Source organism: Scyliorhinus torazame, chromosome 7 (genome assembly GCF_047496885.1).
Source record: "Scyliorhinus torazame isolate Kashiwa2021f chromosome 7, sScyTor2.1, whole genome shotgun sequence".
NCBI lineage: Eukaryota > Metazoa > Chordata > Chondrichthyes > Carcharhiniformes > Scyliorhinidae > Scyliorhinus > Scyliorhinus torazame.
The window spans coordinates 64,838,179-64,862,714 of NC_092713.1; the positions used below are offsets into that span (position 1 = coordinate 64,838,179).

The following is a 24,536-nucleotide window of genomic DNA, read 5'->3' on the forward strand; positions in this document are numbered from 1 at the left end:
ATGGTTTTTGCATGCTGTACAAACAATGCATACCGTACATAGGGAAGGAAGGAGAGACTGCAGAATATAATGTTACAGTTATAGCAAGGTGTAGAGAAAAGATCAACTTAATACGAGGTAGGTCCATTCAAAAGTCTGATGGCAGTAGGGGAGAAACTGTTCTTGAATCGGTTAGTACGTGACCTCAAACTTTGGTATTTTTTTCCTGATGGAATAAGGTGGAAGAGAATATGTCCGGGGTGCGTGGGGTCCTTAATTATGCTGGCTGCGTTTCTGAGGCAGTGTGAATTGTAGATAGAGTCGATGGATGGGAGGCTGGTTTGCGTGATGGATTGGGCTACATTCACGACCTTTTGTCATTTCCTGCCGTCTTGGGCAGAGCAGGATCCACACCAAGCTGTGATACAACCAGAGAGAATGCTTTCTATGGTGCATCTGTAGAAGTTGGTGTGAGTCGTAGGTGAAATGCCAAATTTTCTTAGTCTTCTGAGAATAAACAAAACACGTGACAATAAACAAATCCAATACAATCCAATCCAAGTAGAGTCGTTGGTGGGCTTTCTTAACTATACTTTTGGCATGGGGGGACCAGGACAGGTTGTTGGTGATCTGGACACCTAAGAACTTGAAGCTCTCAACCCTTTCTACTTCGTTCCCATTGATGTCGACAGGGGCATGTTCTCCACTACGCTTCCTGAAGTCGATGGCAATCTCCTTCGTTTTTTTTTTTTTTTAAATATGTTTATTCAAAGTTTTTCCAACAAAAATTTTCAACCAATTAAACCCCCCCGCCCCGTAACAGAAAAGAAAAAGAGAAGGAACAGAACAAAACATAAACATATCAATCCAACATAATACAGAACTTGTACAATGGGTTCCTCCCGCACATATTGACTCTCACATATATTTATGTTTTTCCTTTTTCAAGTGCCCCTAGGAAAACCCTCTTCCCCGCCCAACCATATACCCCCCCCCCTCCCGAAAGAGACACCCCCCTCCCCCTCCTTTGTTTTGTTGACATTGAGGGAGAGATTATTGTCATCGCACCAGTTCACCAGATTCTCTATCTAATTCCTGTACTCTGTCTCGTCATTGTTCGACATCCGACCCACTACTGTGGTGTCATCAGCAAATTTGAAAATCGAGTTGGAGGGGAATTTGGGCACACAGTCATAGGTGTATAAGGAATATAGTATTGGGCTGAGGACACAGCCTTGTGGGGCACCGGTGTTGAGGATGATCGTGGAGGAGGTGTTGTTGTCTATCCTTACTGATTGTGGCCTGTGTGTTAGAAAGTTCAGGATCCAGTCGCAGAGGGAGGAACCGAGGCCAAAGCCACGGAGTTTGGAGATGAGTTTTGTAGGAATGATGGTGTTGAAGGCTGAGCTGTAGTCGATAAATAGGAGTCTGACATAGGTGACTTTGTTATCTAGGTGTTCCAGGGTAGAGTGCAGGGCCATGGAAATAACGTCTGCTGTGGACCTGTTGCAGCGGTAGGTGAACTGTAGTGGATCAAGGCAATCCGGGAGGCTGGAGTTGATTCGTGCCATGACTAACCTTTCGAAGCACTTCATTATGATGGATGTCAGAGCCACTGGACGATAGTCATTAAGGCACGCTGCTTGGCTTTTTTTTGGTACAGGAATGATGGTCTTCTTGGAGCAGATAGGGACCTCAGATTGTTGTAAAGAGAGGTTGAAGATGTCTGCGAATACCCCCCGCCAGCTGATCTGCGCAAGACCTGAGTGCCCGTCCGGGTACCCCATCCGGGCCAGTGGCTTTCCGAGGGTTGACCTTTGAGAAGGCTGCTCTGACATCTGCAATGGTGATCTCCGATCTTTTGCACAAGACAAACACATTCCCGCCCTCTTCTCGATTTGGCCTCGAGCCCCAGCCACCAAGAATACCTTCTGGCTATCTCCTCCATCCTTACAATATCACAGTGGCCTTTATGTAATTGGTTTAATACACGTTTTCTTAATAATGGTGGAATGATGACTCATTCCCCAGAGGAGACAACCTGCCTATACCGATATCTCGAGTTTTTAGGTGGAATATCGCTTTAACTCAATGGTTTGCTCCTGAAGACTTTCCTCAAAGCACCATTCCCATAACCTTTGACCATACTGGATCATTTCTGGTATGTTTCTTCACGTGTCCTGTGGCTACAGGAGTGTTATCCACTTGCTTGAAGTAGAAAATATTTTTGCACGAACTGCTTATCGAACTATTTGGTAAAGATAGTTGGGCGAGTCCATCTGCATATCCATGAAGGTTTGAATGGCTAGGCTTGATTGTGTATGTATGTGCTGACTAGAGCATTGCCCACCTCTGCATTCTGCTCGCTGCCGGTGATGGAATCCTGGTATGAGGTCCAGAAATCGTTGTTATTGGACGATGGTCCATCAATAAATTGAATTTCCTCCCAGGAATTGGTCGAACTGTTTTAAAAATTATTCCTGGGGCTTCTTTCTCTATCTGTGTGTAATTGCTTTTGGGTTTATTCAAGGTCCTCAATGTGAAGGGCACGTGTGGGCATTATGTGGGAAACCACCACTCCAACCCTATAAGGTGATGGCATCACTTGTCAGTTGCAGGTGTAAATTTGGATCAAAATGTGTCAGGGCCTCTGACTTGAGTAGCACCTCTTTGGATTGCACTAATGCTCTCTCACATTGGTTCCCCCCATTTCAATTTTTTATTTTGACGTGGTAGATTGTGCAAGGATTTTAGAATAGTCATCAGATATGCGACAACCCTTGTGTAGTAATTTAGTAAACCAAAGAAAGATTGAAGTTGGTTGACATTTAGAGGTGCAGGTGCCTTGGCATTGATGATATGACCCCAATATTCAATTGAAGATTGCAAAAATTCACATTTGGCTTATCAGACTCTTAATCCATAATCTTCTTATCCCTGGAGTGTGGCATCTAGGTTACAGAGATGTTCTTCCTCATTCTTCCAAGTACCAAGATGTCATCCAAGTAACATTAGACTCTGTCTTATCCGCTTATGATTTGGTCCATAGCTTGTTGGAACAACACTGGTGCTGAAATGATACCAGATGGCAACGTTTTGTATCAAAATAACCCTTTGTGTGTCACAATCATCAAGAACTGTTGTGAATCCTGATCCACATTCATTTGAAGATATGCTTGACTGAGATCGATTCTACTGAAGTGGTGGCCTCTAGCCAACCCAGCGAATAAGTCGTCAATTAGGTATAGAGGGTCAGGCTCTACACACAGTACAGGATTTATAATGCCATTAATATCGCTACAATTGCATACAGATCCATCTTTTTTCATCGCGAGTACTATCAGCCCAGCCCAATCACTCTTGTTAATGGTTCAGGGACTCCCATTCTGACCAGCCATTCTAATTCTGCCTCTACCTTCGGTCTGATTGCGTACAGCACTGACTTAACCTTTAAGCATTTTGCCTGACTTTCTTCCTTGTTAGAGTCAGAGAGAATCGTAGAGTTTTTACATCATGGAAAGAGGTCCTTTGGCCCATCGTGTCCATGCCGGCTATCAAGCACTTAATTGCTCTAATCCCATTTTCCAACAATTGGCCCGTGGCCTTGTTTGTGATGACATTTCAAGTGCTTATCTAAATACTTCTTAAATGTTGAGAGGTTTACTGCTTCTATACCCTTTCAGACAGTAAGTTCCAGATTCCCACCAACCTCTGGGTGAAAAAGTTTTCCCTCGCATCTCTGATAAGCTTCGTGCCCATTAACTTATTTTGACTCCTCTGATAAGGGGAAAATATCCTTCCCATCCACTCTATCTGTGCCCCTCATAATTTTATGCACCTCAATCAGGTCCCCCCCCCCCCCCGTTCCAAGGAAAACAACCCCAGCCTATCCAGTGTTTCTTGACAGCTGAAACTCTCCAGTGCAGGCAACATCTTGGTGAATCTCTTCTGCATCCTCTCCAGTGCAATCACATCCTTGCTATCATGTGGCGATCAGAATTGCACACAGTATTCCAGCTGTGGCCTAACCAGTGTTTTACACAGCTCCATCATTTATAAATGTTTTTATTGGGTTTTTGAACAAAGTATATTTACCATTACGTACACAAAATAACTAAATATAGAAGGGAAGAGCACACACAAACATACCACAAAAAGAACAAACATAAAATAAAATAACTGGTAGGGTATTATGCACCAGCTCAACAGCAGCAGCTCCATCACAACCTCCTTGTTTTTCTTTAAAACACAAAATCTTGTGGTTTAATTACTTCAGTTAATACCTGGGAGTGGAACTTATGTTTTCAAAGTTACTAGTCTCTGTTGAGATTGCAACAGCATTTACAGGAACATTTTTGAACAGAAGTCAGGAGACACAGAGATGGTTTTTACTTAAGGATCAACAGGATTTCTCAGAAAGACAGATCAGCTTATTATCTTATTGGCTCAAGAAAGACAAATTAGAATATTTTCTTTATGAAGACAAACTAGGAGCTCTGAAGGAACAAAACATAAACATAGAGAATAGGAGCAGGAGGCCATTCAGACAAAGGAATTTGAGTACCCACGTGCAAAAATCACAGAATAGTACTGCAAAAAATGTAATTAGAAAGTTTAATTGTATTCCAATTCTCAAGGGAATTGGAATACAAAAGCAAGAAGTAAAGCTTCACTTGCACAATTTCTTAGTTCTGCCCCATCTGGAGTATTATTTTACTTAATCTAGGAGAAAGTGTAATAAGTCAAAATAGGGATTGCAAAACAGTAACAGTTTCAGGAATGAAACAACCTTCAATCCATCTAGCCCACCTATCCATATTATTTTTCTTGTGTATTTATAATCCCGAATCCTACTTGTTGCTAGGAGCCTGTTCGCTTTACTGAGATATCGTTCATGCTTCCCCGCTCACTGTTGAAGACAATAGCATGTTCCTTCAATATTTTTAGTAGAACTGATTTGGAATCTGTCATGAGATTTACCTCTACCCAATTTAATCTGATTTCTTTCAGCCAAGTTGTTCCCATTAGTGGCGGATAATGTCCCTTGACTATGCGCAAGGACAAATCTGCCACCTGTCCATTTAATTGCACTATTACATCAATAGGTCTCTTCAGTGTAGGTTTTCAACACTATCTTTGAATGGTTGCAGAGCAATTTTTCGGACCTTTTGATAAATAGTCTCTGTCACCAGCGGGAAGGCTGCCCAGTGTCCACCTCCATCTTCACCACTGACCGTCCACTAATGGAGTGACCTAATATTGGTTTCTTGTACCAGCAATAAATAGCTAGTGCATTTAATGACAGTTTGCCTTTGGACGGTGAACGGTGAACACGCGTTCCTTCTCATGTCTTTTTGTACCAAGTGGACACTTTTTCCTTGATTCAGCTTGCCGTTTGTTTTATTTGTCTCTTGCTTCATGCAACTTTTGCCTGAAGCTTGATTTTTTTTGCAATGTGACCCTTTCTGCCACAATTTCTGCACCAGCAATCTGCTGCTGAGTGCCCACTTTTTGCACACCTATGGCAAGTGCAAGCCTGTGTTTGCGTTCGGGTTTCAGCCAACATCTTGTGAATTGTTGTGGTTGTACTCAACTGTTGAGCTTCTTTTGTTGCTAATTCCATGGATACAGAAACGTCCAAAGCTTTCTTTAAGGTCAGGTTGCTTTTGGTTAACAGCCGCTTTTGAAGAGCTTCACACCTTAAACCACAGGCTATTCTTTCCCTGACGGTATCGTTTAACACATCCCTGAATTTGCAGTGCTCAGCCAGTCTTTTCAGGGTAGCTACAAACTCTGTAGTCGATTCATTTGGTGGTGCTTATGAAACCTAAACCTTTATGCGATGGGACCTCGGCGCTGTGAGGTAGCAGGGCTAATCCACTGCGTCACCATTCTGCCCTTGTTATGAAGGATTCTTAACAAACCACTTGGTAACTCATAGTATGAACAGCTAAAATTAACATGGTTTAAGAAAGAAAATTGCATTTGAAAAATTAATTTTAACTGGTAAGATAGATAAAGGGGAGCCAGTAGATGTAGTATACTTGGATTTCCAAAAGGCATTTGATAAGGTACTACACAAAAGTTTAATATGCAAGATAAGGACCCATAGAGAACGGGTGTTGTATTTTATCAAAGATACGCGAATGGACAGAAAGCAGAGAGTAAGGATAAATGGACATTTTCAAGTTGTCAGGCTGTGACTAATAGAGTACCATAAGGATCTGTGCTAGGGCTTCAGATTTTTTACAATCTACATGAATGATTCAGAGAGCAATGTATCCAGTTTGCTGACAATCCGAAGCTGGTTGGGAATGTAAGCTGGGAAGGGGACACAAAGAGGCTTCAAAGAGATAGAGACATATTGACTGGGCGGATGAAGTATAATGTGGAGAAATGAGGTTATTCACTTGGCAGTAAGAATAGAAAAGCAGAATACTTTTTAAAAGACATGAAACTTTTGAATGTTCATGTTCGAAGAGACTTGGGTGTAATTGCACCAGGAACACACAAAATTAGCACACAGGTACAGGAAGCAATTAGGAACGAAGTTGGCATGTTAAACCTTATTGCTAAGTGATTTGCAGACAAAACAAGGAAGTCTTGGTACAATTGTTTCCGACTTTTGTGAGACCACACCTGGAGTACTGTGCAAGTTTTGATCTCCATATAAAAAGTGATCTTACTCAAATGCACAAGATTTTGAAGAGGCTTGGCAGGGTAGACACTGAGCAGTTGTTTCTCTTGGCTGGGAAATATAGAACACAGGGTGGGGAACAATCTCAGAACAAGGGGTTGATTATTTAGCATTGACATGAGGAGAAATCTCTTCGCACAGAAGGTTGTGAATCTTTCAAATTGTTGTCCTCAGATGATTATGGCTGGTCCACCATTGAGTATGTTCAAGATTAAGACAGACTGATTTTAATCTCTCAGAATCAGGATCTAATAGGAGCCGATGGAAAAATGGAATTGAGGCCAAAGATTAGCCATGATCATTTTGAATGGCAGAGCAAGCTCAAGGGACCATTCGTGGTCTCCTCCTGCTCCTAATTCTTATGTTCTTGTGGTTTTGGTAATAACTTTAGATAAATGAGTAATTAAATTTCATTAATATTTTAATGTTGTGAGTGATTAATAAGCACAACAGACTGAGAAGCTCTGTGCACATCCACAGCAACCAAAACAATAAGTACAGTCTGCCTCAAGTTCCTTGTAAACTTGTAGCACAGATTTAGGTTTTCTTTCTCTTCAGTGAAATAGTTAAATATTTTGCCCTGTGAGTTTTTATTTAACTTAACAAAGGATAACAACAGTGGATAATTAGTTTGGATTACTCGGTTTGAATGATAAGCTCAAAGATTTCAAAACCAAAAGTCTTTGAAAATAGTAGTAACATTTAAGATGTCCTGCTGTCGAAATATTACTTTGTCAACACAGTGTACTCTTCTGTGGTGATGCATATTATTCTGCTAAAAGTAGATAGTGCCAAAGCCAAATGTTGGACTGGACTGCAGTTCAAAGCATTAGTTATGGATCCTATTTGTATTAAGTAGATTTTTTTAACCTTATTTCAGAACAATTTTTGAATCTTCATAAAATAGTTAATTGATTTACTTAAGGAAGTCAATTATAATTGTCGATTAACAGAAAATCTCCTCTCTGGCATGGGGAAATGAAGTGGATAAAGTAGTTAGTTAAATACTATGTTGTTGGCCTTGAAGGAGGGTGATTTTGGTAGTTAGACTATTAGAGAAAGAAAAACTAATTAAATAACTGCTTTTTCATATTTTGTTCACTTAGACCACCACACTGGTTCTCCCTTAGCCAGCCCTATGTCACCACATTCGTTGTCATCCAATCCATCCTCGCGGGATTCCTCACCAAGCCGGGATTTTTCTCCTGCAGTAAACAATCTGAAGCCTCCAGTCATTATCCACAGAGCTGGAAAAAAATACGGCTTTACCCTTCGAGCTATTCGAGTGTACATGGGAGAGAGTGATGTCTTTACGGTTCACCATATGGTCTGGGTAAGGAGATTCACCTTGTTTCTCAGGACCCATGACATTTTTTATAACTCAGAATGGGTTAGATTTTGTTATAACTGCTTTTAGCTGGTTCATTATATCCTATCCTAGACTTTTGACTTTCTTTGCATTGCAGCATGTTGAAGGAGATGGGCCTGCTCATGATGCTGGTCTTCGAGCAGGGGACCTGATAACTCATGTAAATGGTGAGCCTGTCCATGGCCTAGTTCATACAGAAGTGGTGGAGCTCATACTAAAGGTAGTGATCAGTTTTCTTCCATAGAAAATGTCTGACATAAAGTCAAAAGAGTTTGTTTTGGTTATAGCTCCTGTCAGTGTGAGCTGCAGGTCCATGCTAATATCCTTTTTTTATATGCTGGATTCCCTGCTACTTTTGCTAAATCGGATGTCAATGTGGAATACTGAACCATTTTATCACTGCTTGAATTCTAAGTTTGGCAACACTTTCGTCTGAGAGCCAAACCAGGCTCTCAAACAAGTGACTTTATCTTTCTGTTATGTATGAACAAAATGAAAAACACAACTGTTATTTGCAGAGGATGTACATTGAGCTTTGAACTGTAGACAATATTATTAAAATCTGGCCAGCTAAACTGAAGTAAAATATTCAAAACTTTTTACAATTTGAAAACACCAAAGTCAGAATGTATGTAAACTATTTATAAATGCAAAAAATAATTCTGCAATCCTCCACCCCTTCCCTGCAACCTGACCTAACCTTTTGGACACTAAGGGGCAATTTAGCATGGCCAATCCACCTAAGCTGCACATCTTTGAACTGTGGGAGGAAACCGGAGCACCCAGAGGAAATCTACGGAGACACGGGGAGAAAGTGCAAACTCCACACAGACAGTCATCTGGGGCCGGAATTGAACCCGGGACTCTGGAGCTGTGAGGCAACAGTGCTAACCACTGCCACCGTGCTGCCCCGGTTGTGGATATAATGCTAAAGACGGGTGCTACAGAATTATCACGTCCCTAGCCAAGCTGTTGCAGTACAGTTACAACACTATCATCTACCTGACAGTTTCCCAGGTCCTCTTCACAAAAAGGCTCTGCAGGACAGATTCAGTGTGGCCAATTACTGTCCCATCAGTCTGCTCTTAATCATCAGCAATGTGATGGAACGTGATGTAGGCGGTGCTATCAAGCAGCTCTAACTCAGCAATAACCTGATCACCGATGCTCTGCTTGAGTTCTGCAATGGCCACTCAGCTCCAAGTCTCATTACAATCCTGGTCCAAAATGGACAAAGTAGCTGAATTCAAAAGTGCAGTAAGAGTGGCTGCCCTTGAGACCAAGGCAGCATTTGACCAAATGTGGCATCAAGGAGCCCTAGTAAAATTGATGTCAGTGGGAATTGGGTAAAACCCCTCCACTGACTTGAGCTATGCCTAACAAAAAACATGTTGGCTATGGCTGCTGAAGGCCAATCGTTTCATCCCCAGGATATCACTGCAGTGGTTACTCATGGCTCTGTCCTTAGCCCAACCACCTTCAACTGCTTCATTAATGACCTTCCCTCCATCGTAAAGTTAGTAAAGGGAATGTTGTCTGATAATTGCAGTGTTTAGTCTCATTCGCAACTGTTCAATCCATCCCCACACGCAGCGAGACCTGGGCAACATTCTGCCTTGCCCTGATGAGTGGCACTCAAGTGCCAGGTAACGTCCATCTCCAACAAGAGAGAATCTAACCACCTTCCCTCAACCTTCAGTGGGAATAGCATCACTGAAACCCCCACCATCAACATTGTGGGGGAGGGGGAATGCAGCTGCTAAAATCTGTCCACCATCTACGATCTAAGAAGCACAAGTTAGGGGTACAATGGAATACTTTCCACTTGCCTGGATAAGAGCAGCTTCAGTGCACAAAAAGCTTGATACCATCCAGGACAAAGTAGCCTGCTAGATCAGCACCCCAATCACCAGTGGTAGCAGTGTGTACCATTTTAAAGATGCACTGCAGCAGCCCGCCAAACCTCCAATCCTAGCACCTTGCAAACCCGACATCACAAAGGCAGCAGACGCTTGGGAACACCACCATCTACAGGTTTCCTTCCAAGTGCCACTTTTCCTGACTTGGAACTATATTACTGTTCCTTCACAAATCAAAGACCTAGTTCTCCCTTCACAGCATTGTGGATGTACACCAAATGTATTACAGCAGTTCAAGAAGACAGCTCACCACTACTAGTGGCACAAATTGAGATCAGTGGTTTGGATATAATCACTATTATAGAGTCAAAGTTACAAGGTGGCCAAGGTTAAGAAATAAATATTCCGTGATTCATAACATTTTGAAAAGACAGCCAAAATGGAAAAGGAAGAATAGCCCTGATAGTAAAGGATAGCACAAGCACAGTAGTGAGAAAGGGTCCTGGCTCAGAAGATCAGGAAGTAGAATAAATGGGTAGGATTGTCCAGTGTCGTTCATGGCAGGATCCGTTGCGAATGAGAATGAAAAATTTGGCGTTCCATTCACTTTCAGTGGCACCGGAAAATCCCAGCCGCGAACGAGGACAGAAGATCTCGGCCAAAATGGGTGAAGATTAGGAATAACAACAGTCACAAAACACTGATGGTTGTGTTTTTTTTGGCCCCGAACAGTTGGACTGAACATTTGGCAAGAAATAATTGGAACTTGTAACAAAGGCAATGTAACAAGTATTCATGTAGGCTGGACAAATCAAATTGACAAAGGAGATCTCGAAGATGATTTTGCAGAATGCTTTCATGACAATTTTTTGAATAATTGTATTTTAGGGCCAATTAGGACAAAGCTGTTTTATATCTAGAATTCTTGCAATGCAGTAGGATTTAATTGGTAACCTCTGAGTAAAAGATTCACTGGGAAAAAGTAATCACAATAAAATTGAATTCCATATTACGTTTGAAAGCAAGATCCTCCAGTTCCAAACACAAATCTTATCTGAAACAAAGCCAGTTACATAGATATGAGGGAGAATGAGGGAGAAGTCCAACTGTTCGGGGCCAAAAATAAAGTTAATTGGGCAAATAGACTAAAAGGTATGGTGGTAATTCAACAGTGAGAAACATTTAATGAAGCAATTCAAAATGATCAATCAAAAATTTCAAAACAAAAATTCAGCAAGAAAGATCCATTCATGACTTACAGAAATTAAGAATAGCATTAGATTAAAAATAGAGGCTTAAAGAATGATAGTAAGTCTGAGGGTTGGGAGTGTTTAGAAACTAGCAAAGGATCATCATAGAATTGGGGGGGGGGAAAGAAAAAAAAGAGTATGAGAATAAGCTAGCAAAGAATTTCAAATCAGATTATAGAAATGTTTACAAAAACAAAAAGGACAATAGCTAAAGTAAGCATTAGTCCCTCAGAGACAGATACAGGAGAAATTAACAAGGGGAATGAAGAAAAGACCAAGACATTGAACAGGCACTTTGCGCCCATCTTCACAGTAGATCAGGGTCTGTACTCGTTGGAGTTTAGAAGGATGAGGGGGGATCTTATTGAAACTTACAGAATACTGCGAGGCTTGGATAGAGTGGGTGTGGAGAGGATGTTTCCACTTGTAAGAAAAACTAGAACCAGAGGTGGTGTGGAAAGAGATAGCATTTAATCAGGCAGGTGGGTGGGGATCCCACCACTTTCTACCTCCACCCCTATTTAATCCATGGAAGAAGGATTATGGATGGCCTTTCTGCTCTGGCACCATTCGAGATCCTTAACTGGGCATTTAAAGGCCACTTAAGGACCTCATCACACTGCTGCTGGTATTAACCCAGTGACAGGTGGGGACCTCACCATGGAGGCAGTGCAACAAACAAAGCCAGGTATGTTTGCTTGTGAGCTCCCTGGGGATCTCTCGTTCAAAGACTCTGTGCCTGACTGAGGACCCTCCGTCAGGGAAGGGGGCCTGCTAAAAGCCTCCCTCCCACTGCCCTACGATTCCCAACTCGCCATCACTTACCTGTGCCTGGTTTCTTCCTTGATTCAAGGCCTCTGGTGGGTGTAGGATTGGCAACAACCACTGCTTCTCGGTGGCGCTGCTGAGTACAGAAGAATATAAACCTCTGGTTGGCCAGCAACCTTCGAGCAAGACTTCTGCCCTTGGGTTCTTGATCCCAGGGAAGGCTTGCCATTGGTCTGTCAAGTGCCTGAGTGGCACAGGATGCAGCATGCCTTCTGAAAAAGAGGTGATGGAGGGGTCACACCACTTCTCCAGTAGTGGCCGAGATCCCCTTGCCTCCACAAGATTCCACCCATGGTTTAAGTGAGGGAAATCTTGTTTGACACATTTATTGGAGTTTTTTTTCAGGTTGTGTCCAGTAGGGTAAATACAGGGGAGCTAGTAGATGTAGTGTGCTTGGATTTCCTAAAGACAATCAGAAAAATGCCAAAAGGGTAAATATGTGAGATAAGTTATTATTGAGCTGGCGTAAATATATTAGCACAGATAGAGGATTGATTAATTGACATGAAACCAAGAGTAGGGATGAAAGGAGCATTTCATGAAAGGAGCAAAGCCAGAATTTGCTGCCCTTGAGCAGAACACAGTAGTGAGCTATCTGTAAGGCATTCCGCAGTTTGTCTGATACAGAGAGACCCATTCTGTCATTAATTAGTGTGTGCCAGTATTTTGATCCAATAATGATTCAGAAACAGGTATACATTTGTACGCTAGGATGGTGTATGACTTGGAGATAAGCTTAGGGGTATTTCCATGCTGTCCTTGTTCTCCTACTAGGTAAAAGTTGTGAGTTTGGAAGGTGCTGTTGATGAAGCCTTGGCGAGTTGCTGCAGTGCCAGGAAGGAGTGATGTTTAAGTGGATGAGGTGTCATTCAAGGGGGCTGTTTTATGCATGGTGGTGTCAGGCTTCTTGAACATTGCTGTAGCTGTACTCATTTGGGAAAATGGAGAATGATCTGTCACTCTCTGACTTGTGCCTTGTAGAAAATGGAAAGTCAGGAGTGAGTTACATGTTGCAGAATACACAGCCTTTGAACTGCTCTTGTCGTTACTGCTTGCTGTGCCTAGTCCAGTTAGGCTTCTGGTCACTGGTGACCCCCAGATGTTGGTGATGGGATATTTATCAATGGTAATACTGTTCCCTCAACTGTGCCTTAAAGTTGTCTGAATATTTGCTGAATGTATTTCACGCAGGAATTAAAAATGCATTTTTCTTGTACAATTATCATGCATTCATAGAGTGGAAACAAGGTTTCAATTTCAACTACTCCTTTTGAGAACACTTCAATCAAAATTGGACCAGCTCGGAGATCTACCTACAAGTCAAAGATGGCAAGGAGGAATAAGAAGGGTAAAACGAAAGATGGCCAAGAAAGGTACTTTTCAGCAGATATTACGGAATAACTTCACCAGCAGTTTTACCCATTTCATTCTGCATTTTAAGGACTCTTTAACTGTTGAAGTGAGCCTTTGGGGTTCTAAAACCTTGTGGTAATTAGTCATTTAAGAATTATTGATGAGTATTTAGTGCTGTTCTTTGTTCAACAGACACTTTCCTTTTTATTAGGACATAGCTTCTACATAATTATTGGATTTTGAAAGAAAATAATAATTGTCCCATTTGCTTTGCATTTTGCTGCTGTAGAGGGTCGGTAAGCAATTGAGTAGAATGCCCCTCTGGTGGGCACACAGCTCCTGCCTTTGCTGTGATCATTCCTATCCGACGGTTTAGCAATATCAAATAGAAGTAAGATTGCATTGACTTACACTTATTGAAAAATAACACAAAATAAAACAAAGTTGTACATTATTTTGTTTCCCTTGTTTAAATTTTGGAGGCAAATCTTTCTGCTCCCATTACAATAGATTATTTTATATGTCCAACTTGGACACCCTGACCAGCTCTAGTCATCCCTTTCATAGACAGTTCAGAGTACCACATTCAGAAAGCTTGTGTGTAGATTTGCCAGTTGCTCACTCTGCCACTGAATGGCCTCTGAAATTGCCTAGTACCAAAAGGACAGGGCATATGGATTTTTCTGAACCCATTTTTTTGTTTGTTTTATTTCGTTGCCAGAAACATCTATTTACACTTAACCTTTCTGAGCACAGGTTAGACTTTTAATTCTATTATGCCCAAGTTGTTCACTCTACTTTGTAATTTGCAGTAAGAAGAGAAGCTCACTCTTCCGAAAAGTTACAAAACAAGCAACATTGCTGCATACCAGTCGGAGTTTGTCCTCCCTGAATCGATCGCTTTCGTCTGGAGAAAGTGTGCCAGGTTCGCCAACACATAACCTTTCACCTCGCTCACCAACCCAGAGCTATCGATCCACGCCGGATTCTGTACACTCAGGTAGAAACCGTCTTTCCGTTAATAGTTTTAGTCATATTTTGGAAATGCTTACACAAATACTTTGTCGAAAACTCCACAGCTTGACCGGGATTGTACCAACACAGAAATTACGCTAATCCTGCGATGATAAACTGTGTCGACGTTTCCCTCAAAGCTCATTTGACCCTTGCTGAATTGAAAAACTGGCATAAAATAAACACCACGCATTGCCTATTTGTGTTACCACTGTAAATATAAAGTAAGCTATTTTTAAAATGGTGTATTTCCCCTCTGAGAAAAAGATTTTACTGTGTCGCCTTGGAAAAGTCAGCACACCACTGCTCTCACACCATAATTACATGTCAATTTTCTAGACAGATTCAGAATAAATTGTTTTTCGAGCTCACCTATTGTTTTCAATGCTATAATTAAAATTCTAGCATTCAACAGTTAATCTACAGGAAAAAAATACTGCAAGTTATATTTTAAAATGGTTTCAGGACACAGCACGATGATGCTGTATGCTATTATTAGACTGCTGTGATGTATGTTACTGGCCTGTTAAAACTTTCCTTCAGTGCTTTTGAATTACCTTTTAAATACGCTATTCTCATTAGGATTTCTTTTGATTTTAAGTCATATAACCTACAACAACAGAATACCTTTTATGAAAACAAGTGGCATTATAAACATTTTACAATATTAAGACAACTAGCAATCTCGACCACCAACCACAACTTGGGTCTATGTTTGTAAACCCTATGCTATCAAAAGTAAAATACCCAGAATTTGCAGTAAGAATAATGGTGAGATTATCAACACTTAAGTTATACTAATTATTGGTGGATACCCCCAAACTTGCTGGAAACGGTTTTTGTTTGTCCATTGACACGTAAGTGCATTTTTAATGTAGTGGTAAGTCTTAATTACTACCAAACTACCTCTCTTATACTGAAACTTTGTGCTTAAAAATGCAAAGTGTCATTCCATCAGATCATGATCATTGTTTGAGATTTTAGAAACATTTTTTTTACTTTTTCTTTCCATCTCTCTTAACTCACCATCTTAATCCCATCTTTATTTCCCTCTATTTCACTTTCTATATATAATTTATTGTTGAATTAAATATTCTAAGTTTGGAGTCTGAGCTGGATATTAACACAGATTTTACAACTGTAATGAGGGCAAAATTGTCAGTGTTTACTATCATCAGTCTGTGAAATTGACAGTAATTCTGGTGTCTGCACACATGCACTTAAATGCAAAAATCCAGAAGTTGCTGTCAGGGATTCTTCAGTCCTCCATCGGGTGCGCTATTGAAGTGTCCAACAATGAAATTAAAAGGGAGATCAATGTCATGTTGTGTTCTCTGCTCCATAGACGAACCAACACGGTTGCGGATGGTACAACTCAGTTTTATTACGAACAATATTTACAATGATAAACTGGTTACTGTGGTTCGTAGCCCTAACACTATCTTGGAGAAGCACTCAGCACATGGTGAAAGTCTGAGACGCTTGCTGTGAGCTCTGTGCCCTGAGCTGTCTCCTGCTGGAATGCCCGGGAAGTGTCGTGTTCCCCGTTTTATAGTGTGTCTGCTCTTGCTTGTGATTGGCTGTGATGTTGCGTGTGTATTGATTGGTTCGTTGATCTGTCCATCAGTATGTATGTATGTTTGCACCATGATGTTTACCTGAATATCATGACAATCAATATAATCAATCAATAGCATGAACTCGCTATAACTATCCACTTGTTATGGATTAAAATTGTCAGTAAACTTTAGCTTGTATGATGAAGCTCAAAGAGCCTTGTGCCATTCATGCATATTTACTGGAATGAGATTTTTGTGATGGCTGTGCGAGTCAGATATCAGATTTTTACAATTTTTGTTTCACATTTATATGACCTTTTCAAATTTTGTTCATACGTATATGGTGCTTTCCGATTTTCTTTTTCACTACTCAAAGGCAAAGCCTTTAAAGAAAGAAAAATGCCCTTTTCACTCATGGCCCCACAGTCTGACAATTTGTACATAATGGAAATCTGATATAGGGTTCAACAAAGAGGGGTTAGGTACTATGCCTTTTGGCTGATCATGAGGCACCCCAGAGAGTGTATAAAGAGAAACTATCTTTCAAGATGAAGTTGGAGAATCTATATGTTGATTTGCTTAGCAGCACTGAGAAGCTCAGGTTCTGTCAATATTTATGGGGGGGAAGACAGGCTACAGTGGTATTTACTTAGAGGAAGCTTCAGAAAACTAGTCTGGCCTACCCTTATGGTTTTAGTATTTAAACTGTCGTCCCACTTTCAAAGGTTGGGGCACTTGATCCTTTTCTCCCAGTCCAGTTTGTTGCCTGTCAGCGAACCAAGAGCCTGAGAAGCATAATTTGTAAGCTCCCAATTGTCAACCAACAACTGTCTCTAATTGTCTGTCAGCGTACCTTGATTGGCACCTCTCTGAGACAGCATGTTGTGTGCTCAAATGCCACTGCAGATTTGAGCACAATCTAGCCTGACACAACGTTGCCACCTTTCTGATGAGATGTTAAACTTTGGCCCCATCTGCCAGCTCAGATGGACATAAAAGCCCAAATGGCAATGTTTGAAAAAATGGGAGTACTACCAGAGTCATCACTAATATTTATCCATCAAACAATATTATCAAATGACAGAATACCTAGTTATTTATTTAATGTTTGTTAAGTGCAAATAGTCTGTCACATTTGTCTGCTTACCAACAATGACGGCATTTGAAAATGTGTAAGGTGTAGAGCACGGAGGGCCATATGTGAGGAAATGCAAGCTCTTTAATGACATCATTTTATTAAGTGCAAGGTCAGTGGAAATGGTAGCCAGGCTGGTTGTGGGTGAGGTTATTGAGCTGTGAAGACCTCAAAGAAATGTAATCTGTTATCGAGAAGATGATGAATGATGGTTTAAGATTTTAAAACAAGAGGGAATCTGTAAAGTGGGACTGAACGGTATTTTGCAAGCAACCAAAGCATGCAATAGAGGCTAAAGAAGGCACTCGCTAAATATAATTAAAATTCTTTATGCTTTTAGTCATCCACATGTGTAATTGATGACTGCTTAACTGTTTGAAAGGTAATTTAACAAATACCTGACTCAACTGAAAGAACAATATTAACCAATTTGTTAAAAACTGATCAGACCTTTAATTAGATTACATCAGGTGGATAAGATAGATGCTTTCCTCACTCCTTTTTTCATGTCCTTGTGGTGGAATTCAGTAGCTGCTAATGCTAAAAATGAAATTAGCATGCAGTTGCAGTTAAGACAGACAAACTCAATTAAATAGTACATTAAATGTCATCATGTTTCGTTCGTGTTAAATTTTGAAATGAGCTGAATTGGTTTGCATGTGTGTATTTCTAAGGAAGTCATTAAGGTCCTTGTAGCTTGACGTCATTTTCAGACTTTTGTTGAGACATTGTTAGACTATTGACAAATCATACTATAGGCAAAAGAGACCCAAGGTGACCTCAGAGAAACTGGAAAAATCTGCGGTTTGCTGAGAGAAAAGGGACCTGCACTAAAATCAAACTTGCTCAATTTTCCATGCACTTGACTGCCCCACAATAACACATAGAACTGATTGTGACTAGGTTTATTTTGTTTAATTTAAAGTGCCCAATTCTTTTTTTCAATTCGGGGGCAATTTAGCATGGCCAATCTACCATTCCATCTACCCTGCACATCTTTGGGTTGTGGGGTGAAACCCATGCAGACACGGGGAGAATGAGCAAACTCCATACGAGCAGTGACCCGGGATCGGACCCTGGTCTTCTGCGCCGCGAAGCAGCAATGCTAACCACTGCACCACCGTGCCACCCTGATTATGACTACGTTCATTGAAAACAATTACATTTAACTCTAAGTCCAGAACTGGCAATATTTGGGGGAATGGAAGATCCGGGGTACAGGGGTGGGGGGAGGGAGGCTGATGTCCTGGCCTTCTCCCTGGTGGCCTGGAGATGGATTTTGCAGGGATGGAGGAACTTGGAGCCCCCAATGTCAGGAGTGTGGGTCAGCGATATGGCAGGGTTTCTCAACCTGGAAAAAAATCAAGTTCGCCTTGAGAGGATCAACTCAGTAGTTCGCCCGGAGATGGCAACCGTTCATCAATTTCTTCAAGGAAAATTGAACGTCAGCAGTAAGGGTGGGAGGGGAAAGGGGGTGTGGAGGAAAACAGGAGGCATGGCAATGTTAGATAAGGACAGGGAGCTTGGTATACAGGTAATTAAGGAATAGGGCGGGGGTAGTAGGGGACATTGTTTTCTGTATTTTGTTCTTTTAAGTGTTTTACGTGTGTCAGCCTGCGCGGTTGTTTAAGAAATGTTAATGTGTTAAACTGTGAAAATTACAAATGCTTCAATAAAATATTTTCTAAAAAATAAGAAAACAATTACATTTTCTTTATAGCACTACATTAACTGGGGAAGAGATTTGTTTTTTTACAACTTTTTTTTGCTGGTCAATTGTTTGTGGTAGTATTATCCAAATGAAAACTGTTAAAATAAAATAAATTAAAACAGACAATCCATTTATGGAGAGAGAAACTAAGTGAACATTTCAGGTCAGTGACCTTTCATCAAAACTGGAAAATAGTTAGAGATATAACAGGTTTTAAGCAAATAGAAAGGTAGGAAAGGTGGGATAGGGGTGTCTCACCAAAAATTCAAGGTCACCTACATTTGCTTTTCAGCTATGGCTTTGAAACTAATGTTGGTCAATGACTATGTACAAAGTCAAAAACATATTGGGTGAAATGTTGATCTAAAAGGTTCCTATTTCTGAAGAATTAGCCTTTGTTCAATTATTTATTGTCAAATAAATTTTGGCATGATAGTTGCAAATGTGTTAGTAGCAATGACATAAGCAACACATTTACTGGTTCTCCCCACCTACTGCCACCCCCCTCCCCATTTTCCATATTGAGGAATATGGTACAGTAAGAATAAGACAGACAAGGCGCATGATTTTCCATGCAACCCACCACGTGTTTCACAGAAGCCATTTACTGGCGACAGGATCTTCTGGTCCCGCCGTTGTCAATAGGATTGAATGTAACCCTTGCCACTGGGAAACCTGCGCCAGGGATGCGCAGTCGGTGGGACCGGAAGATCCCGCTGGCGTGAAGGGCCGGAGTGCTCCGGCCAACATTCTTCAAACAGCTATTTTAAAATTTTCCTATACCTGTTATTTGAAGGTAACAATATTTCTGACCCCTGTTTGTAGTAAAGAAAAAAGGTGATTGCTAGATGTGTACGGAATTTTATAAAATATCCTACAGGTATTTTCTGTGCAAATTTATTTCAACATTGTCTTGAAGGCAAATAACTAGCTTTGCAGTTGTATTTTTGTTACTGTAAGTTCTACTAAAGTTGCTTTTAGCAGTTTTCATCTCAAATGTCAGTTGTATATAATTTTAAGTTCTTTCTGTTCAGTGATAATCCTATGTTTTGATCTCTTTCTTTCTAGTTGGTGGTAATTCTTCACAGAGCAGTTCTCCCAGTTCCAGCGTGCCCAATTCTCCAGCCAGTTCTGGTCACATCCGTCCAAGTTCTCTTCAAGGATTGGCTCCCAAGCTTCAACGACAGTATAGGTCTCCCCGACGCAAGTCTGCTGGGAACATACCCCTCTCTCCTCTTGCTCGCACTCCATCACCCACTCCACAGCCATCGTCCCCTCAGCGCTCCCCATCTCCCCTGCCTTCACATTCTCTGGTTAGTTCCAATGTAGCACAATCATTTCCAGTTAAATTACACTCTTCTCCACCATTGGTCAGGCAGATTTCTAGACCCAAAAGTGCAGAACCTCCAAGATCGCCATTGCTAAAGAGGGTTCAGTCTGCTGAAAAATTAGCTGCCACTCTCTCATCTGAAAAAAAGCTGTCATCTTCCCGAAAACACAGCCTGGATATATCACACTCAGAATTTAAGAAAGAAATGCTGCAGAGAGATCCCAGTCTACAGAGTTTGCAGGAATCTGCTAATGAGTCACAAGGCAGCAAACGTGGCCCTGCAGAAAAGGGAACACTAAAGCAGCCTGCTGCCAGAAAAATTGGTCGGCAGGAATCATCAGAAGGAATGAATCGGGGAAAGCTGAATGACAAACTAGTAGCAATAAGACATGATAGAGCAGAAAGGAGAGAAGCTCTACAAAAGCAAGATGCCATTCATGAGGTGGAGATCTCTGAAGACGAAAGTGATGAGGGTTCAGAAGATAGCCAGGAAGGAAGGAAGTTGCATCGGGTTTGTGCCCAAACTGATGTTTCAACTTTACTTGAAGCTGGTTATGATACACGTAAACCTGAAAGTCGGGATTCTTCAGAAGATGACCTCAGCTCTATGTTCCTATCTGAGTCTAAAGAAATTAAGTCTTCAGAAAGAAACTTAACTCCACTTTCAGAGCACAACATTCGGAGGTCGATATTGGGCAGTACAGTACCACATAAAAGAGTAGAACAATATCAAGCGGAAGATTGTTCAAACAGCACAGCAGCTGGGGAAAAGGCTGTATTGGAACATGCTGCCTCAGGCATTCAGAAGGGTGGCCAGAATAAAACAGATCCCAAAGACTTGAAAATAAAGCAGCCTATTTTAGATTGTGTGACCAAGAAAAATAATAACTCCCCCAAAACTCTCTCAATGCAAAAAACTCCAGACCAAACATCAAACCAAGAGTTCAAAAAGACAGCAGTGTTTAAAATCCATCAAGACACTCAAACAGATTTGTGGGAAACTGGTATTGATAACAGTAGCTCTCCCCTTAATCAGATGGTGTATATAAAACCTACAGGGGATGTACATCAGAAACTACCAGAAGCAGACGATCACCTTACTGCGTGTTCTTCCAATACTTTTGAGCATTTTCTTTTCAAATCAGTACCTCCTCATCCCTCAGTACAGTCCCAGATAACTGATGATCCTAAGAAGGAGACCATTAGAACTGAATGCAGACCAAATGACGAGGTCAAAGGGCAAATTGTGAGCAAGCAAAAAGATTCATTCGGAATTGGTGCAAAACCTTTTCATTCAAATGTCAAGCATCTTAAACATTCCATTACAGAGGAAATGGAAGGAAGATTAAGCCAAAGTGAGCGAATATTAAAGGAAGGTGAGAAGCTGGACACTAAAAGTCAATCTGTACTAAATATGGAAGGTGGGGTTGGCTTGAAATGCTCTCCAGCTAGCTTTGCAAAAACACCTTTTGTTTCCCATTTAGCTACTGTTGCCAAAAATGTATTGGGTCCAGTCAAGTTGGCTATCCCTGGGATAACAGAGACTGAGAGGAGGAAAGAATTAGGTTCACAGGATTTGCTATCCATGAATGATAAAGAAGGGCCACATTTCAGCACATTTGGGCCTCCTACAGTATCAAGTATCACAACATCCTCATCAAAGCCTGCAAGTCCAAAATTACAATTCGAAGATAAGGCCATAGTTTGTGGATCACTGTTAAAACCTGAACCAGTCATAGGGGCTATCTCCAAGCAAATGTCAGCGCAAGATACTGCAATAATTTCATCTCCGAGAGAACACCAACCTTGTGTGGAAAAGAGTGGGAAAGATCAATCAAGAAGCTGTCATGTGAAAAATAAAGAACCAGTAAAAGGACAGAACTTGCAGCTATCACACAAATTGGCATGTGACAATTTAAAAAAAACATAGTTGATAATTCCCAATTGTAGGAAAATGGGTCATCAGCAACCAACTATAAAAACCTTTTTTTGGAGGTTACTTAAAAGCTGCATGTTTGACTTTGTATCCATACACTATTGCAAAAAAAAACTCAATGAGATGTGTACGAATAGTTTAGCGTTTTCTTAACACTATATTCAGTTTTGGGGACAAGTCCTGTGCTGCTGATGTGCTACAGTTTTATTTTTGTTTGGAAGTGAGCAGATATTTTAATCGGGGTAGCTGGCATTATTTTTCCACTCTGCTGCTGACACCAATTTCGATTTCAAGTTGGACCAATTATCTTTTTTGGAGATGGCAAAATGGCTGATAATTCCTGTGTACACTGATTCTATAAGAAATGCCATAACGCACGAGTGAGGACGAGACATTTAGCTTGCATATCATCTCTATTTTTTACATTTTCAAATTTACATGACTCCCATTTTCAAAATATCTAAAATGTGCATTGACATCTGTATACGTGCAACCCAGATTTGCCAACAAATTATTTAGTAGATTCTTTGTTGTCATGGTGTTGCCTGCACCCGAAGCTCTGTAATGTAACTTGTCACTATGCAAAGTAATACATTCCTGCAGAGCATTTGACAGTGTACTGTAATTTTTCTTTTTTGTATTAATGTATCTGAGAAATGTATCTTATTTATTGTAAATATACACACGACAGTCTTGGATGTCTTTCTGGGTTTGTGCCACATAGATATTTTGTTGTCATGGAAAGATAGTGAATATGTAATGGAAGTGCTTTCACAAAAAAGTGAGCATTTAAAAAAAATACATTTTAGTACTTATTTAATCAATGCAGAATGGCACCATGAACTGTGGTGCAGTAGGATTTTTGTGTTGCATTATTACAGCATGTTGGCTTTAACCTCATCCCTTCAAATGTACTGAACTTTTTAACCGCATTTCAAAATATGTGTGTTGAATAATCTCCAAGTTCCATAATTTCTATGGCAGTTTGCTTCACTTTTTTTTAAAAGCTCCCATTACAGCAATGTAACAACTTTTGTGTTAGATTTCAGCCAATGTGAAAGTTTTAATTTGATCCCCCCACCCAACCCTTTGCTTTTCCTTAATTCTGCCGCCCTCGCCCACCCCCTCCCAAACCAAACCCCACAACCCCCATCCCAAATCATGTTACGTTTATGATGTATTGCACTAATAGAACTCGGCGCTTCTGCTAGCCTAACAATCGTAGATTGCTTTGTTTTATTAGCATTTTGCTAAATGTGTCAGTTAGTTCAACTGAGTAAGTTAGACTGTTATTGGTTAATGCTGACTCATTTTAATTGCTGTGTTTAATGTTTTAAAATAAAAAATAGAAAAACGGGGGGAAAAAAGGAGAAGGTTTCTATGGACATTACAGCACTGTGGAGCCTGTTCTTTTGCTCACAGTGCACCTGACTGATTTCTTTCTGCTATAATGTTTTCACTCAAAGTTAATGAGGAAAAATACTTGAAATAAAAGGGGTGTGTTTACTGCCGTGAAAAGAAAATGCGGCCTTGTGTGTTTTTTTCAAAAATTTGAGATGAAGAATGTGCTTGTTTTCTAAATGATTTGTTCCCTTATATGACCACAGAGGGTATTTCACAACAACCATAAGGCCATGGATCATTATCCAGATGGTAATCTTTAAGGATGCTCACCTGCAATTATGGCAAAGTCATGAAATATTGTACTTGTAATTTACAAACTGATCATGTTAAATTTGCTCTTTGTTTGCAAAACCATCATATGTAAAACTTAAGACCTCTGGTAATTTATTTGCATCAAAGCTACTTCTTAAGTCAAATGCATTCATCAAAATGAATTTAAATGAAATGAAATATACTTTTCAATCTAGTAAGTTATATTTTTACATTGAAACGGTTGAGCTATGTAGCATCTTATCATTTCTCAGAAATGTCATAATATGCACCCATGCACATCATGAGGTAAAAGCAGGCAGTGACAGACACCCAGGTGAGCCAATCATCATACAGAACAGAACACGACCAATCACCAGGCAGAACACCAGAGGGGGGCTTCCAACTATAAAACACATGCGGCATCAGCACTCTGCCTCTTTCCACTGGTGACAACTGTAGTGACAGTCAGGGTGTACAAATCATTCAACACCTTCTACACGTGGATCAGAGCTAGCCTGGTCTAGATAGTTAATGTTATTTTACTTAGAGTAGTAGAGAGTCAACCCACAGGCAGCTGTGTGCTTCGTTACTGAAGTTCAATAAATCTTATTCAACCAACGCCTACGTTTGGTGTATGCTTGATCATTTAACTGCATCGTGTTGCAGTCCGTGTTACCCCAGGGTGAATAACACAACAAGAAATATCTGAGAACCTAGCATGCAACAAATGACTTTCAAGTAAAGACCTTTGTTATGGTACATAACCATGTGTGTAAAGGACTTTCAGTTACTTACACAGATTTGTTTTCATAGGCCACAGACACTGGGACCGCCACGATTAACTCTAAAGCCTCTAAGGA

General features: G+C 40.6%; 1 protein-coding gene across 6 annotated transcripts in view; it reads left to right on the top strand.

Moving 5' to 3' along the window:
• mast2 (microtubule associated serine/threonine kinase 2) overlaps positions 1 to 23,543 on the top strand; it is a 594,513-nt gene extending 570,970 nt beyond the window's left edge. For all 6 annotated transcript variants that reach the window (XM_072510836.1, XM_072510837.1, XM_072510838.1 and 3 more), the window contains 5 exons: positions 7,783 to 8,009; positions 8,143 to 8,265; positions 13,219 to 13,355; positions 14,148 to 14,335; positions 19,823 to 23,543. In XM_072510836.1, the coding sequence (XP_072366937.1) occupies positions 7,783 to 8,009; positions 8,143 to 8,265; positions 13,219 to 13,355; positions 14,148 to 14,335; positions 19,823 to 22,014 (2,867 nt within the window). In that variant the 3' untranslated portion in view covers positions 22,015 to 23,543. The remainder of the gene's footprint in view (positions 1 to 7,782; positions 8,010 to 8,142; positions 8,266 to 13,218; positions 13,356 to 14,147; positions 14,336 to 19,822) is intronic.
• The last annotated feature ends 993 nt before the right edge of the window (positions 23,544 to 24,536 follow it).